Raw genomic sequence first — 18,194 nt, 5'->3', positions numbered from 1 at the left:
TAACAAGGGTTAGTTTCATGTAATTTTCAGTATGTTTTTATTAACATAGAATAGGGTTGATGTCAAAACTACAAAATTTTTTGTCCACTACGAAACGGTTTTGTCAACTACGAAACGCATCAAAATGTCCACTACGTAACATGAGTTGTAATTTCATATGTGAAGTATACTGACTAATCTGTATCGATAAAAATGGTTCTCTAATTCAGAAAAAATGAGATCTTTCTAGTAAATAAAGTAAACAAACTGGAATGTCTATAAAAGACATTTAATTTTTTTTCAATAAGATGTGTGTTTAGAGCAGTTTCGTAGTGGACAAGTCCATAAGTTATGAAAATAATATTCTTTTAAAGATTATTTAAGATTGTATTTTTTGTTTACAAACCGGTCTATAATAGAGGTACTCAAATTACTCTTGAAATAGAATTTTAGATAAGTTGATTTTCCATTTTTTAAAGGTCTGAAATTCACGCTTTTATTGAAAAACGCCTATAAACATTTATTCGTTTGTTCGTATTCTAAAAGTACTTCACATTACAGAAAACTATATTTTGTCTCTAAAAAAATCATACAATAACAAGCAATAGCTCTTTTTTATTGTATATATGTAAATTAGTAATATTATTCATTAATTTATTACAAACTGACTGTTTACAATGTAAATGGCAAATTTGTAATATAAAATGTTATAGAAATTTCAAGATTACCTTAATAACATTAACGGTACCAATTTTCCTGCACCAGATGCGCATTTCGACAATACATGTCTCTTCAGTGATGCTCGTGGCCAAAATATTTGAAATCCAAAGCTTATATAAAAGATGAAGAGCTATCATCCAAAAGGTCCAAAAAGTATAGCCAAATCCGTGAAAGGAATCAGAGCTTTGCATGAGGGAGATACATTCCTTAATTTATAGTAATTTCTAACATTTTGTAACAGCAAATTTTGATAACACAAAAAATCCGTATTTTCATGCCAGTACCGAAGTACTGGCTACTGGGCTGGTGATACCCTCGGGGACTAACAGTCCACCAGCAGAGGCATCGACCCAGTGGTAGTAATAACATTAACGGTACCAATTTTCCTGCACCAGATGCGCATTTCGACAATACATGTCTCGTTTATATTTGTCAGAAATTTGAAGTAACTCACATTTTTCAAATTTCTGGCTCTACAAGTTTAACGTTGTTTTTATTTCTTCTTAGAATTTGCTTTTCATTTATTTTGGCCTTGAATATTGCTTTTTCTATATGTCATTGTTGGTCGAATAGCGCATTTTTGTGCAGCAAAAAATTCAATTTGTTGGAAATTTCTTATAAACGTTGAAAACATTTTAAATTTATTTATGAAATTGTGTATATAAATACTATTACAGACTGTCAATTATAAGCCCAATGAAATATAAATATCAAACTCATGAGAACAAATATTGCCTTTGTTAGACAAAAAAAGACATTGCAGCAGTAAATATGTGTTGTTGTTTTTTTTAATTTTCTTAAATCATATATTTAGGAATAATCTGCTTTTGAAGAATGCACATTTTTTTTATTTACCTTTTTTGTCAGTTTGTGAACTGGTGTATAAGCAAAATTTCAACACATGTTTATCAAATACACAATAAAACTTGATGGAATTGTGTTCCTAGTGCAGAAATTGGTCTGCTAGTAAAAGCTTCTTTTTTTTTCTTTTTTGTGCAAATTCTTTTAGTTTGTATCTCAAATTATTAAATACTTGTATTTTCTGTAAAATAATGGAGAACAAAAAGTCACATGACTATTTGACTTCAAAGTAAATCTTACCCGATTCCACTCTCCCATTATATCCTAAAAAAGAAAAAATAAACTATTGTATATTCTGCTGAGTAATTAAATGCTTTTATTAGACCCATACTTCTTTATTAGTGAATTTTGTGTCGATATGTTTATAGATACCGCTGTTCGAAATTCATCAATCTATTGAGGAAAAAATAAATCCGGGTTACAAACTAAAACTGAGGGAAACACATCAAAATATAAGAGGATAAAACAAAACAACAGCCACACAACACTAAAATGCAACACACACAGAAACAAACTATGATATAACAATGGGCATTTTCCTGACTTGGTACAGTACATTTTAAGAAAAATGTTGGGTTGATAAATTTGCAAAAGCTTAAATTGGTGTAAATACAACAGCTTTGTTAATTTAGCAGAACTTGCTGAACTTGAGTATGTATCCAGCTTTTATATATCAAATCAAATCAAATCAAATATTTTATTGTCATATAAACTTTACAGTTTGTGACCAACATATATTAATACAATAAACACAATAAATATATATACATACTTTATAGAAGCTTTGAAACTGTCAATTGGCTTCTCGTTTCATGCGATAAAATCTGGTAATAGTTCTTTACCTAAAGATATATATAGTTCAAACTTGAAATTAAACAATGGATTTGCGGATGTCATACGAGTGAGATATTAAGCGCTATAAAACCAGGTTCAATCCACCATTTTCTACATTTGAAAATGCCTGTACCAAGTCAGGACTACGACAAGTGTTGTCAATTCGTTTGGTGTGTTTTGTCATTTGATTTTGCCATTTGATTAGGGACTTTCCGATTGAACTTTCCTCGGAGTTCAGTATTTTTGTGATTTTTATTTTTTGCAAGAACTAGCTGCATTTAATTTTTCACATTTTTGGGAAAGTATGGATACTATTCAAAAAAGACTTCTATCATGTTTATTGTGCATGCTTCTTAACTAAACATAAAACAGCAAAAATACAGAAATCCGAGCAAACTTCAAAACGGAATGTCCGAAACTCATCAAACGAAAGGATACATGTAAGGACAGTCATATGACAATCGCGTAAAATTACAATTTATTGACAACGATGTATGAACAAAACAAACAGACATCATAGGTAAACATGTCAAAAATAGGGGTACAGAAGTCTTTATTGTGTTATAATCTTAATTACTATTAAAAACAAACGCATATGTAACAAAAAACGCAAAAAAAAGCATATAGACAAAGCAAATTAGCAAAAGTGAAAGACAAGAATAAAAAAAAATACCATTAAACAATAACACAATGACAGGAATTATAAGTTCAGAGCCACGGATTATGTATCAAAGAAACACAAAAAGGCATATGGACAAAGCACATTAGCAAAAATGAAAGACGAGAATAAAAAAAATATCAAAATAACAGAACACAATCACGGGATGTATAATTACAGAGCCACGTTAAAAGGATATCGCCAAAAACAGACCAAAGAGTAAAAGTAATATCCATAAAAACAAATAGAAAAATACTTTTACACGTTACAGTGATATACAGAGACGTTTAGAGTTTGATAGTTCATTGATAACATTCTGGCGTATCATAAACAAACAACTTGTAACGTCTCATTTCATTGGCCGAAAGATTCAAATACAACAGCAATGTAGTCAGTGTGCACGTGAATTGACACAGGTGACCGACAATGGAATTTACTATGTTACTACGAACGTAAAAACAATGATTTGTATAGTTTACAAACCTTTGGTCAAACGAGTTAAATAAATGTTTTGTCAACTTCAAATAGTGGGGTCGAAATATTATACTGATATTTTGTATTAAGTAATATTTTAAGTTCTTTATGCATGCTGCAACTCAATTATATTGTACCCGGCATGATGAGAAATATAAGGATAAAATAAAAGAATGTAGGACAGAAAGTCACAAGACAAAAAGTCACAGACAAAAAGTCACGGACAAAAAGTCACAGGACAAAAAGTCACAATTCAGTTTTTCTGACTATTTTCTTTGAATAAAAAATGCTTATTTTTACAAATTTTTTGGTATTTTTCTTGAAGTATTGTATATAAGCCAACTTTGTAAGCAAAAATTTATCGAAACAATATCAAAGATGATCATATAACAAAATGTCAAAGTAGATTGGCACTTAAATGGCTTCAAGGTGCCAAGAAATATGTCATTTGCATGATTAAAATTAATCAAATTTTCATTTTCCAAGTAAAATGATAAATTTCATTAACTTTAATATGAATATATGTATTAAAAAGTAAATATTTCAAGACCTTTCTCTTATATATTCAAACAATTGTCAAACAAATATTTGTGACTTTTTGTTCTATCAAATTTGTGACTTTATGTCCTGTGACTTTTTGTCCTGTGACTTTCTGTCCGTTTGCCAAATAGAATACATGTGCCGCTTTTATACCGATGAATATATGAACCACTTATATATGATGGGTTGCACTGACATTCCTCTTTTATTATTTTCATGCTATAAAACATACACACGGTAGCTGTAAGCGTACCATAAACGGAGGAAATTGTCCCCCAAAGATAGAAACAAAATAACTTAAATCGTATCATTTGTGCACCTGAATGAATTCAGTGAAGGCATGTTGTTGTAATAAATTGAAAAGTTACATCGGCGAAGATTATTTCTTTTTCATGTGTGGAGCTAAATAATAAATTAATACTTGTGAGAAATATCGTAGTTTATAAGGAACAATTCTCGTTTGAATTGTTTTACATTGTCATTTCGGGGCCTTCTATAGCTGACTATGGGGTATAGGCTTTGCTCATTATTGAAAGCCGTACGGTGACCTATAGTTGTTAATTTCTGTGTCATTTTGGTCTCTTGTGGAGAGCTGTCTCATTGGCAATCATACCACATCTTCTTTTTTAAATATAAATGTACTGTTTTCGATTTTAAATGGATAAAAATTTATCTTTTAATTTTATACTGTAAGAATAGAGCTGCATAACATTGTTGAACTATCCGCTAAAGTATATGTAGTATGTATTCGTATTTAAAATGAAATACAAAACGAAACGTGTATGATAAACTGATAAACAAAAGAAGGACCCCAAAATTACTAGTGTAAAACCATTCAAACGGGAAAACCAACGGTCTAATATTTACAATATATAATTTACGTTTGTTTTTTAACCGAGAATAGCAACACCTCATGAAGTATATCGTTGGAGTTTATAAACTACATTTAATCATCCCCTGTGCCATGATTGGCCATCTCCGTTTTTTCTTAACAAAGCATGGTTGGTTACATGTTATAAATTTACTTACAATTTCGGGATTTTTTTTTCTTCAAGTAAACGGAATCAGAAAAAAAATCACTATCCTATGTCGAATACCTAAAACTTGGCAAAGAATATGAAAAGTGTTTAAAGTAAAGTACGGTTTCATTTTTAAGGTACAACGTTAATTCATCGAGTCCATTGAGTAAAAGAAAAGGCAGGATAAGCAACTTTGGGGAGTCAATGAAAAAAATATGTGAATTGAGTTTTTTTCTTTATCCTACATTGAACTTTTGATGTCGTCCCTTGATCTAGAGGAGACATTTAAATTGAATATTTAGATGTGAAAACTGTTAAGGTTTTAAAGTTTAAACTTTACTACCAACTGCAGAAAATTATAAAACCAATGAATTTCACATGCACATTTATAAAAGCTAGAATTATGATTGGAATCATGTATGCGAATACGACGATGGAAGCTTTAAACGACCTTGACCAGCTACGTGAATATTAATCAGTCCATTTAACGTTATAGTAGGTGTGTTCTATTTTCGTGTGAGGTGTGAGGTCGAAGGTTTGAATTGACCAATGAAAACGATAGTTCCTTAGAGAGTTAATCTAATAAAGTTTATTTGACTGAGTATGTCGCACGACCTTTCGCTAAGCTTGGTCGCAATTAGGTGTATTAAGATGATAAACAACGTCAGTATCCAGAATCTATACTTCAAGACCATCGTGTATTATGTGTGAAGTTGATACGGAATAGTAAACCAACAAGGTATTGGTGTCTTACGGTGGACATTTTAAGAAAAGGACGATTCTTTATTTGACATACCCCTGGCTCAGTCACTTTCCACTCCGACACTGTTTTACAAATTCTGAATAGAAGCTGCAAGCTTTTGAATACCTAATCCAAATAAGTTGAAATATATCCAATATATGTAGGTGAAGTTGGTATATTGCTACTCAGGTGGGGGGGAATTGATAATTTCAAAATTAAAACCGTCTCGTTTGTCATAACTAGTAGTGTTGAGATGACTGCGTATGTCAAATTCTAGATATGATTCTGGGGCGGTGGAAGCCGTGGCTGTTGTTCCTTTAATTTCTAGTTCTGGGGGATATATTAATGGAATCCAACCTGAAAATTTTGGATTGTTTATGGAAAAACCATCAATATATCTGAACGTGAAATTAAATCATGTGGCTTCTTTGATCTTCTTGTTTTTGACAATTGGTTCAAGGTACTCCGACTCAAATGAAAAATTAAAAGATGTCGACAAGGAGAGGCACACAGATTGATATATGAATTATTTGAATGAAAATATGTTTGTGATAACACATCATTTTGAACGGTAATAAGTTCAGACCATATAGACAGCTTAAAGAAATAATATTGAGCATTGACAAAAAAATATCAACATGACATTAGTTGCAAAAATTCGCATAAGTATGTGTTCAAAATTGAACACGGTTGACATATTTAAAGTCCTTCAAAAGACAGAATTTTCCCTTGTGTCTTTTAAAGGTGAAAGATATTGTTCATTTCTCTATAAAATGTACCAACCTATATACAATTAGAAAACAACAGATACAGTGTGTAAATGTTTCAACGCATTCATAGCATTTTACTTAATTGTTTTATGTTCTACACAAAACCCAAGTACAGCTAATAGATATAGGAAGATGATGAATGAGTGCCAGTGAGACAACTCCCCATCCATGTAACGTAACAATTTATAAAAGTGACCATTATAGGTCAATGTACGTCCTTCAACATGGAGCCTTGGCTCACACCGAATATCTGTATTAATTATTATGACATTTTTGGCATGGTTAAAGAGCTACCTCGGAGTGAACTGCACTATTTACCTGAATCACCTTCCTTCTCTCCCAAGTTACAAATCTATGTAGACCACATGTTTATATATAGCGGCACGCAACTGTTTTTTACATTTCTGTAATCTTTTCCTCAGCTTATTCACTACCTTTTAGACACAAAAAAAAAAGAAATTATATGTATCATACTTTTGTTCTAACACATCTCTAGTTTTCATACAGCAGATCAGTGGTTTTCTGTTAACATTCTTGCTTTCTCCAACAAAAATAAATAGCTGCTACAATAATGAATATCGCTATGACTGCTGAAAGTAGCATTTGAAACGAACAATAACCTATTGGTGGCCTTCTGCTGTTGTCTGCTTTATGGTCGGGTTGTTGTCTCTCTGACACATTCACCATTTCCATTCTCAATTCTAATCAATCAATCAAGACAATTCATAGCTTGACTAACGGTACATACATTTGTCTACTGTTAACAAGTGTGTACTGCCTCCTGATGTCTTTTTATTATATATGTCATTGGTTTGCTGTCTGATGGACATTTTCAACCAGGTAGAGTCATTTATTCGTATTTGCAATATCGTGTGGCATGTCTCTCAGTCTTTTGTTTTTGCTCAAAACACAAATGAGGATAAAGAAATCTTCAATAGAGAGCAATCACACCTATAAAGAGTGACTTGTTGGTATATTTTGACTTGCTGATCATATTTGTGATTAAAAGTGTCTCTGTAACTATTATATTTTTTATCATATAAGGCAAAACGCAAAAAAAATGTACTTCGGTCAACGCTTTTACACCCCAATGAGGTTACAAAACTAAAACATTCAATTCTTAAGTAAATATCGTGTTGAAACCTTTTCAAAGAAGGTCTCTCTCAATTTTTGTTAACTTTGGACGAGTTGTTTTTCACCAAAAAGCAAAACACTTTTATGATATTTTTAAGACACTTATATGAATAAATAAATTACACACCTAATCAGTTTAAAATCCAAGTAGAATAAGATATAAAATCGCAAAATTCAACGATACATATCGATTAAAAAGCATGCTCTCGTCTTTAAACAAGGTAAACCATCCAATCAAGAAAATCGATATTCCACACACTTTTAAAAATTATGTAATTGATAAACGAGATGAACCGACACTAGATCAAAGTACAGAAGTACTGAACATCAGATGACCGCAAGTTCTTGTGGATGACCAAAAGCACATGTCACAGAAAAAGATCACATCTCTTTACCTGAAACTGAGGTTAATGTACAGAGATATATTGTTTTTCTGAGGCAAGTTAGTGTGTTGATGATGAATAAATGAAAGGAAATGCAACCGCACCGTATTTACTATTATATTGTAGTGATACAAATCAGTATATTGTCCATTTGACTTCTATATATTTGCAGTTTTTATAAATTAAATTTTTTTTCCTCGATCTATGTTAATATATGATATATAAAAACGAACTCTGACTATTAATTTCATAATTTTTGGTCAATAATTAAAAAAGTTTCCCATTAGGTCTATATGTTAATTTTAATTTTTTAAGTGTTGATTACCTGATGGAGTAATAAGTATAAGTAGTGTAACGGCCTTCCAATCAAAACAAAAACAACATACATGTGCTTTTAATGTTTGATCATTTGTACCATGTGACTTTATATATTTAAATATTAAGATGACCTCTACTGACCATCAACCAAACTTAGAGTTCATGTCATGTGATTGTAATAATTGATATATATATGATAGGAAACTGCAATTTCCCTTTTCTGTTTAAAAAAATATTAGATATAGTATAAAGTAGTAAAATAGTACTTTATAGGCAAAGGATATGAAAATGAATATTGTTTTATATGTTTACCTTCATATGTTCTGTTAGTGCCTGTGGACATGAGTTAAGACATAATTTACCAACTATAAAAACATTCTTTTTAATTTTCCCAAATTGTTCGCTCGCTTCCAAGATGTTCATTTTGCAGGTCCGAGTACACAGTTATCTACCCTCAATTTTCGTTGTCCACAAATATAGTTCCCTTTAATTTCAGTATATTTTTTCTTAAATTTTTTTTGTGCCTTTCCTTTAAATTTTTTCCCCTTTTTTTGCTTTTATGTGAGTGTTAAGTCATCTAAGATAATTTCTGTAAAATTTCTGTTTGATATTTTTAGCAGAAATGAGTGATTTGGTTAGGTAAACATAGGTGCAATTTCCTCTTTTCGGAAGCTCTCTGGCTTAACCCATACCGGTGTCCATGTGTTTTGTGTTGTCAAGAGAAAATGAGCTGATGAAGTTTTCTAATTTTTTTATATGTTTTGTGGTTAATGTCAAACTTTACGTACACCAAATCTTGTTGGAAAAGCGCAGGTGGGATTTTTTTTATTTATCATTAAGTTATAATAGACAGATAGGGGAAAATAACTGTGTACTCGGACCTGCACATTAATAAATAACTGAATGCATATTACCTTTAGTCTGCTTTTTAATAAACTTTTCAGAGCCTCTTTGCATTGTTATAAAACTCACCATGCTAAAATGAAAAGCTTATGTATAGTAAGTTAACTTATATAAAGACATAAAATCAATAATCAAAAGTATAAAGCGATGATCATTTTCATTGGTGTCCTTTAATATTCAAATTGGTAAAGTCACATGGTTCAAATAAACAAACATTAAAAGCACATGTATGTTGTTTTTGTTTTGGTTGGAAGGCCGTTACACTACTTATACTTACTCCATCAGATAATCAACACTTCAAAAAATAAATTAACATAGAGACCTAATGGGAAACTTTTTTAATTATTGACCAAAAATTATGAAATTAATAGTCAGAGTTCGTATATATCATATATTAACATACATCGAGGAAAAAAATGTTAATTTATAAAAATGAATTTTTAAGATTTTTTTTCTGCAAATATATAGAAGTCAAATGGACAATACCTGGGATTATTATACTAATATAATAATAGTCTCAGAGTATACACTGGTTTGTTGCTATATATTATATTAATATAACAGTTGCAATGATGTATATATAATTTTCATCCATTTGTATATCATTCTACTACTCTAAGAATGGTGCAGTGCAAGAGCATGGTGGACACTCTCCTGTAAAAAAAATCGATTTTTCTAATAGATTGGATACGAGAAGCCATTCATATTTTCCCGCAAAATCAATTACAGAGTTACCGGTCCTTGCCGGGAGTGTCGCAAAACATTACCGTAAACGGCTTGAGATATTCTTCCGCAAGCTTTAACACAATTTTTCGACAAAAGATTTTCATATTATTAATTTGTGTTTTAAAAAAATGAGTATCCATTGAAAAAATGAATTTAAAACAAGCGATAAGTGATGTTATTTTGCACTAGATAATGTCCGCGGATCTATAATTTTTATATATCGGTAAAAACACAAAACTAATTTACATAATGGAGATTTAGGCGATAGCAATACATCGGAATGACCTCACGGTCATCTCGATGTAATAATCAATTTCGGATAAGTGTATTATATTATTACTGAACCTTGTATTTAATTGTAAAAAAAGTATATAATTAATTTCTGATCAATGTATTATATTATTATTGAACAATGTATTTAATTATACTATTCTAATATGAAATAAAAGAAAATGATACTTATCTATATGAAACCCTCTTATAGATACTACCAATGTCAGGGTACTTTACAGTTAAAGCTGTAGCGGTAAAGTCATTGTTAACAGCTTTAGTGCGATTAATTTATATTCAAGTGTTAAAAAAACAACTTTGGACGAGTGTTGGGGTAACAAAAAGTTTTTGTTGAAAACATTACAAATTATAAAATACTAACGCAGTTCAAGACTTGACGTACTAATTGGCATTATCCGTGAATTATATTATATTATATTTATTAAAAATTTATCAAAGGTATTGGTCACATGACGTAGTAACGGTCAAGTGATTGTTGACTATATATATATATATAAGTACGTCTGAGTCAGTGACAACTCTACAACAGATTTATCCATCGGATCACCGGTAATGATGGTGATACATGGCTGTGTACATTATGTATATACAACTTGTCTAAACATCATCCCAACAATAAATAAATAAAAATAAATAGATAAATAAATATTCTTTATTTCAAGAGGATGATCCCATTAGTTATATACCTATATGGAGTTATTTTCTTTCAGAACGACAGGTCATTCTTTTTCAGAATCAACCCGGACGATACCATGTTTCAATGATATATGCTCCAAGGCATAAAATAATGACCTGCGTAAGGTCATTATTTTCCTTGATAGACATGCAATCTATGATTTACTTCAAAACTTTATTCGTCTTATAGTTTTTTGTCGCCGATTTGGAAATTTATTTTTTAAAGTTCAATCGATGAAAGGTGTAAAAGAAACCGTCATTGTAGTCCCGTATTTTAATTTTAGAAATAAATAACGTGAAGTTTTGTTAATTTATCGCTACATTAAAGAAACATTATCATATATGTCAGATGAATTTTAATGTAGACTTTCATAAAATAAATCCAGATTTAACATATTCGTGTGTAAAATTTTGAAAATCTTATTGAGTCAAACTGAAAAGGTTGATTGATTTTTGGTTGCTTGCTTAACGTCCAGTGGCAAATATTTCATGCATGTTCAGAACGATACGCACTGAATAGGAAATCATACTGTGTGTGACCTACATGTATTTATATTCGTCTTCGTGTCAGTTCTTAACTTTTTTAAATTTACGTATACCTTTTACTCTATCAAATGATCAACTAATAAGATAATCTTATATTCTATTGAATAACATTAATTTAACGTAACTCACGAAAGGGTCAGGTGCGGAGGGTATATAATTATATCCAGATTATCTTTTAATAAAATGTATTGCTATTCAAAAGACAATCTTTCTGAATTTTTCATTCGATTCAAATAAAATTGTTAAAAAAATGACCACTTTTCTGCGATAGAAATAACATAACAAATAGAAGAAAAAAACATACCCCTCCCCCTTTTCCATAATCTATGTGGTACAATAAATTACTTACAATGTGTCTTGTATTTGTCATACACCGTTATCGGATGGTAACAATACATTTGTGTCTTACTTCATGCAGTTACAGTAATATTTTTATTGTGTATGGATAATAATTAGGTCTTTCCACCTTTCTTGTGGAAAGACCTATTGAATTCGTTCTGATTATTTTTTTTTTCTTCCGCCTAATTTTTTTCTTGCGGTGTAAAAATGTTTCAAAAGATGTCACTTAGTTTTTTTGTATATGATATTATTCAGTCTATACGCTTTTGAAACTGACCCTGTTTAACCGAACACTTTTCTTTGTAAGAGTTATCTCCCCAAACACTGTTTTTCTTGTTATCAGATCTCCTCCGCAACCGTAAAAGAAAGCGACAAATTTGTTTTTCCAAATTGCTCGTTATATCCTCAGGATGTTACGTTTTATTTTCACCGAAGCTTTACGAAGACTCCATATGAGAGTTATTTCCCCTTTTGTAATGAAATAAATGAAATAAATTTGTTACTGGAAAACCATTAGTGATAGAGGCCTAGGGTCTTTCGATTTGAGGTCATTGGTCCAAAAAAATTAAAATGAGGTCAAGGTCAAAGGTCAAGGTCATGTTCAAAAATATGATTTTGGCTTGTTATCTCTTCTTTTCAGAAATCCTATAAGATATCGACAAAATATTTTCACAAAATGTGTGTTACGACATGGCGTAACACGTAAATTTTAGTTAAAAGGGTACGTAAACATTTGATGCGACTTTTCCCCCTTTTATATCTTATATTAGTTGTATGGTAATATAACTCATTATCATTATAAAGTAAAGGCTTAGGGTCTTTTGATTTAAGATCCTTGGTCCAAAAAAATTAAAATGAGGTCAAGGTCAAAGGTCAAGGTCATGTTCAAAAATATGATTTTGGCTTGTTATCTCTTCTTTTCAGAAATCCTATAAGATATCGACAAAATATTTTCACAAAATGTGTGTTACGACATGGCGTAACACGTAAATTTTAGTTAAAAGGGTACGTAAACATTTGATGCGACTTTTCCCCCTTTTATATCTTATATTAGTTGTATGGTAATATAACTCATTATCATTATAAAGTAAAGGCTTAGGGTCTTTTGATTTAAGATCCTTGTTCCATAAAAATGAAAATTAGGTCAAGGTCAAAGGTCAAGGTCAAATTCTAAATTTTGATTTTGACTTATTTTCACTCTTTTTCATTAACCTTATAAGATTTCAACAAATTATTTTTACTAAATTGTTAGTTGCGACATGTCGTAATCGTAACTTATAAATTTTGATTGGAAGGGTGCGAAGAGAATAAATGGGATTTTTGCCCCTGTTATATTTAGAATTATGCGTAAAGTGATATTACTCATGAACCATACATAATACAGACCTAGGGTGTTTAAATTTGGGATCCCTGGTTTATGACCTTGAAATTGAGGTCAAAGTCATAGGTTAATTGGACGTTCTAGATTTTGACCTTTGCTTGAAATTCATATTTATATATCATTTAGCCATAGGAACTGACATTTTCAACTGAATTTTAATATTTTCATATCAAAATAGATCCTTATTGGTGGAAAGACCTTCAATTGTTCTTTGAACAATTGGTTTTTAATTTTTAAAAGGTTTATATCTAAAATATTTAGTGAGGTTTTTTTTTCACATTCTAAATGAGCCGCAGGGCGTATTTAAAACCTGAACGCATTAGAAAGGAATATCCCACTTTGGTGTTGTCGGTAAAATAGGATACTAAATTTTACAAAACTTTATAAAATTAATATTTTTTGACGGTATATAAGTCAGATAATGCATATTTTAAGGTTTTTCTTGTCGTAGAACACACCGAGGGGTGTCAGGATAGTTCAAAGAAAGACCTCCCTCTGGTCGGTCTTTTATTTGATCAATCCTGACACCCCTCGGTGTGTTATACGACAAGAAAAACCTTAAAATATGCATTATCTATAACTTAAAACTAATCTTCCTGAGAGTCCTCAAAATAATAATAACATATTTATAAGTACATAGAGTATTATAAAGTTATATCATACACAATATACAATTGTATTTAAATAATAATGAAAAAGCATATTAATTTGCACAATTGATGAAAAACTTGTAACATTTTGTTTTAAAAGATACAAGTGTATTACTCATTTTTATTTCATTTGGTAAACTGTTCCATATTTGAGAACCTGAATATGTAAATGTTTTCTTTAAAAAATTTGTTTTTGGTTTTGGAAGATTTAATAGTTTTTCATCAGCTGAACGTAAGTTACAATTTTGATTATCAGTTAAATGAAACATTTCTTGTAAATAGTTAGGAACCATACCATTTAATGATTTAAATACAAGTATTGCCTTTTGGTATTGAATGCGTTTTTCCACATTTAACCAGTGTAAACTATTAAACAATAAACTGGATGATGTCATTATGTCAGATTCTACTATAACCCTAGCAGATGTCTTTAATAACTTATTAAGTTTATTTATTCCACTTTCACAACAGCTTCCCCATATATTGCAACAATAATCAAATAATGGCAGAATATAAGCATTAAAATAGATAATACGTATATGCATAGGTAAATATTTTCTTATTTTTTGTAATAAATTGATTCTGTTTGATATAGTACATGACATTTTATCTATCTGCTAGTTGCAATTTAGGTTTTTGTCAATATATAAACCAAGAAGTTTTTCACAATCTAAATTTTCTATTTGTTCATTTGAAATATTGATATCTAAACTTTTTCCAGTTGAACAAAGCCTTTGTTTCGAACCAATAATTATTGATTTACACTTTTTTGGCATTTAATTTCACACAATTTTGCGAACACCAGTTTTCAATTACATGAATATCATTTTGAAGGTTAGAAGTTAACTGAAGTAAATTATTACCTTTACAATGTAATGTAGAATCATCTGCATATAAATCTATTAATGAATGTTCTATATTAAGTGGTAAATCATTGATATATAAAATAAATAACAGAACGCCCAGGATAGAACCTTGTGGTACCCCAGTTTTTATGCATTTAGTATTAGACATGACGTTATTGTCCTTAACTTTTTGGCTTCGTTCAAACAAGTATGATTTAAACCAGTCTAGTGTACAATTTGAAACATTATAATATTCAAGTTTTTTCAATAAAATTATATGATTAACCAGATCAAAAGCTTTCTTTAAATCTAAAAATATAACTCCGTTTATCTCTCCATTATCTATATTTGCTAACCATTCATCTACTAATATAGAAGAAGAATTGTTTATCATAGTGCAACCTGAATATAAAGTATATCGTTTCATTAAATACATAATATAAAACTTCAGCCAGCCAAATATAGTAAGTGCAGTAGTACACGAATGTTTTGGTCTGAAACCTGACTGTGTAGTATTAAGAAGGTCATTACTATTTAAAAATATATACAAACTATTAGCTATATGTCGTTCTATGATTTTTGAGAGACAAGGCAAAACTGCTATTGGTCTATAATTTTCAGGATTACAGGCATCGCCACTTTTAAAAATTGGGCAAACTCTTGCAGTTTTAAAAATACTTGGAAATTTACCACTTTTGATGCTTAGATTAAATATATATGTCAAGGCTGGTGCAATGACATCGCTGCACATACTAAAAATATTTGGTCCAACATCATCTAAACCAGTTGCTTTAGACTTGTCAAGTTTGTTTAAATACATGTTTACATCTAAAATACTTATTTCTGGTATAATGAATTTTTCACTACCCGTTTGTAACTTTGATTCTACAAATTTATTGAGTGCATCAAAACTGACACCATCATTTTATTACATAATTTGTTATCAACTTATCTTCAGCAATATTTGTGAAATGCACATTAAATGTATTTGCTATATCAACATCATTTTGAATTACACTATTTTTATATTCTAAATGCGTGATATTATTATGTATTATTATATTAGATGTTAGATCTGTAAATTTGCTTTCGCAAATTTTTTGTTTTTCCCTCGCCGGGATGCTACACGACCATCGGGCTTCACTATAATAAAGCTTTCGGTGGTCGTGTGTTACCTTTCCTCGTCAGTTTTAATCTAGCGTCGTACTACAGTACATGATATATAAGGCATGGAGATGTTATTGTTACAGATGGTCTAGCGGGACGGCTACAGTGTAGGCGATTTGGTGTCACGATATCGCAGTAGCATGGGTTCGAATCCCGGCGAGGGAAGAACAAAAAATTTGCGAAAGCAAATTTACAGATCTAACATTGTTGGGTTGATGTTTAGACGAGTTGTATATACATAATGTACACAGCCATGTATCACCATCATTGCTGGTGGTCCGATGGATAAATCTGTTGTAGAGTTGTCACTGAATTAGACGTACTTATATATAGTACTTAAGGGGTTAGTTAGAGGAAAATAAAGTTATTCGAAGTTTGCCTATAGGTAACGTAGCAGCAGTTCGTTATTATGTTACCCACGTGCACACCCAGTTTTTTATGAGATGGTTATCTTTAATGTGGATACATACAAATATTACATTATATTAATATGAATTTTTCCTCTTTTGTAGATAGTTTATGATTGTGTTACTGTATATACTATTGTATGATTGGATTGGTATATATAGTGAATGTAATTAATATTAAAGACTGCTACACCTGTAAAGCACACTTAGCATATGTATGTGTTGTTTTATTTATTAATTAATTTATATTCCATGTATTCGTTTGAGCTAACGAATAAGAATATAAGAACAGATATTTGATTGACTTTTAAATCAGTGTAAGAAAGCATATCAGAAACATTGACTTCGGCTGGTATACAAACAGATATATCGACAAGATAGACGAGATGTATTTCTTAGCATTAGACGACAGTTAACAGCTTTCCATGACCCCATTGCATATACGTACATAAAACCTCATTGTTGCGCAACGTTTTATATTTGGATATATACATTTTACACAAACACAAAAACATACAAAATATAAAGATGAATAAACCCATTGACTGATTGTATGTTAAAAAAATTTCAGTTCAACATTAAGTTTTAATTTCCGCCTTTTCATATATTTATACGAGGAGATGAATCCGCTTGTCCAGGAAATACCTCGTTTCGCATGAATTTAAGTAAAACAAATTTTCAATAGTAATAGATAACGTTGAAAATTATTTAAAACAAGTTTTTAACAGGGTTTAACAGAAAAATTTAACAAACTATTACCTTAAAGTTAAAAATATAACTTCCGATAACCTGGATCATTGTCAACATGGTCAATAGGTGAAAATTCAGACGTTTCCTATTTGTTGAAATTGATACCTGAAATATTTCGTTAATTTAACTTTTTTTTAACTTATATATACTATTTTTTCTTATTTCTTTTTTCAGTGCTCCATATAAACTATGTATTTGCGTAATTACACAATAAAGTTAAACAATATCAAAACCCCAAAAATAATCTGTTTGTCAATCTTAATGTTCAAAAGCCAAATTCATGCAAACGGAACCCAATTACATATCAAAACTATGCGTTCACAAAATATGTACCCGCATTTGAGTGTGCAAGTGTCCCTTCTTGACAAATTGTTGTTATTTTAAAAAGGATAAGATCACTCACCTGCAGATAAAGTACCCATCAGATATATAGCACCACCAACATGATCAGCTAACGATATGGTACCTCATATTAGAGCAAATTGGATTTATCTCCCTTTGTACAGAAGCTCAAGTTTCCAGTAGCATTTGGAATTGATAACTTCTTCACGAAAATAAAATGATAAAAAGAATGTGTCCTCCCACAACCATTGTACAATTACACATTTGTGTACACACTCTTTCGTATCGTTTTGACATACAATAATGGATTGTTTTGTCAGGATTAATTTGATATTTTCAAAATATAAGTTTAAATCTAGATATATATCTCCTTATGAGATAATAATATGAAGGTATAGATGGGGGGGGCTCTGCTATTCTGTAAACATTTAATTTTCATCCCTTTTTTCTCTAATCTTTAAAAAATTAACCCCTTTTTTTCTCTAATCTTCTCAAAATTAACCCCTTTTTTTTCTCTAATCTTCATTTTTTGTGCCCGTTATTCTCTAATCATCATTTTTAAGGGCATTATTCTTTAATCATTTAACCCCATCCAAACCCTCATAATATTCCTTGTATGCAATGATTGAGCAAATTTGATGGTGAAATTTCTAAGTCAATACAAAAAAAATAATGTTTTAACATGCCTATGTAGAGAGGCTGTCTTCCACGTTCTGTTACAACTTCTACTTTAATACATT

General features: G+C 30.4%; 1 protein-coding gene across 3 annotated transcripts in view; it reads right to left on the bottom strand.

Moving 5' to 3' along the window:
* The window catches only part of LOC143054140 (uncharacterized), a 53,327-nt gene extending 35,606 nt beyond the window's left edge, over positions 1 to 17,721 (bottom strand). Inside the window, exons 1-3 of one of the 3 annotated variants that reach the window (XM_076227051.1) lie at positions 17,516 to 17,721; positions 6,916 to 7,031; positions 1,801 to 1,824 (exon numbers count right to left, since the gene is read on the bottom strand). In XM_076227051.1, the coding sequence (XP_076083166.1) occupies positions 1,801 to 1,818 (18 nt within the window). In that variant the 5' untranslated portion in view covers positions 1,819 to 1,824; positions 6,916 to 7,031; positions 17,516 to 17,721. Of the gene's footprint in view, positions 1 to 1,800; positions 1,825 to 2,332; positions 2,355 to 6,915; positions 7,032 to 17,515 lie in introns of those variants that run through there. The other 2 variants (XM_076227052.1, XM_076227053.1) reach the window with 2 other exon arrangements.
* Positions 17,722 to 18,194: the final 473 nt, after the last annotated feature.

Source organism: Mytilus galloprovincialis, chromosome 12, assembly GCF_965363235.1.
Source record: "Mytilus galloprovincialis chromosome 12, xbMytGall1.hap1.1, whole genome shotgun sequence".
NCBI classification, from domain to species: Eukaryota; Metazoa; Mollusca; class Bivalvia; order Mytilida; family Mytilidae; genus Mytilus; species Mytilus galloprovincialis.
Note: the sequence above shows the minus strand (reverse complement) of the source record. Positions and strands in the feature narration are given on the sequence as shown.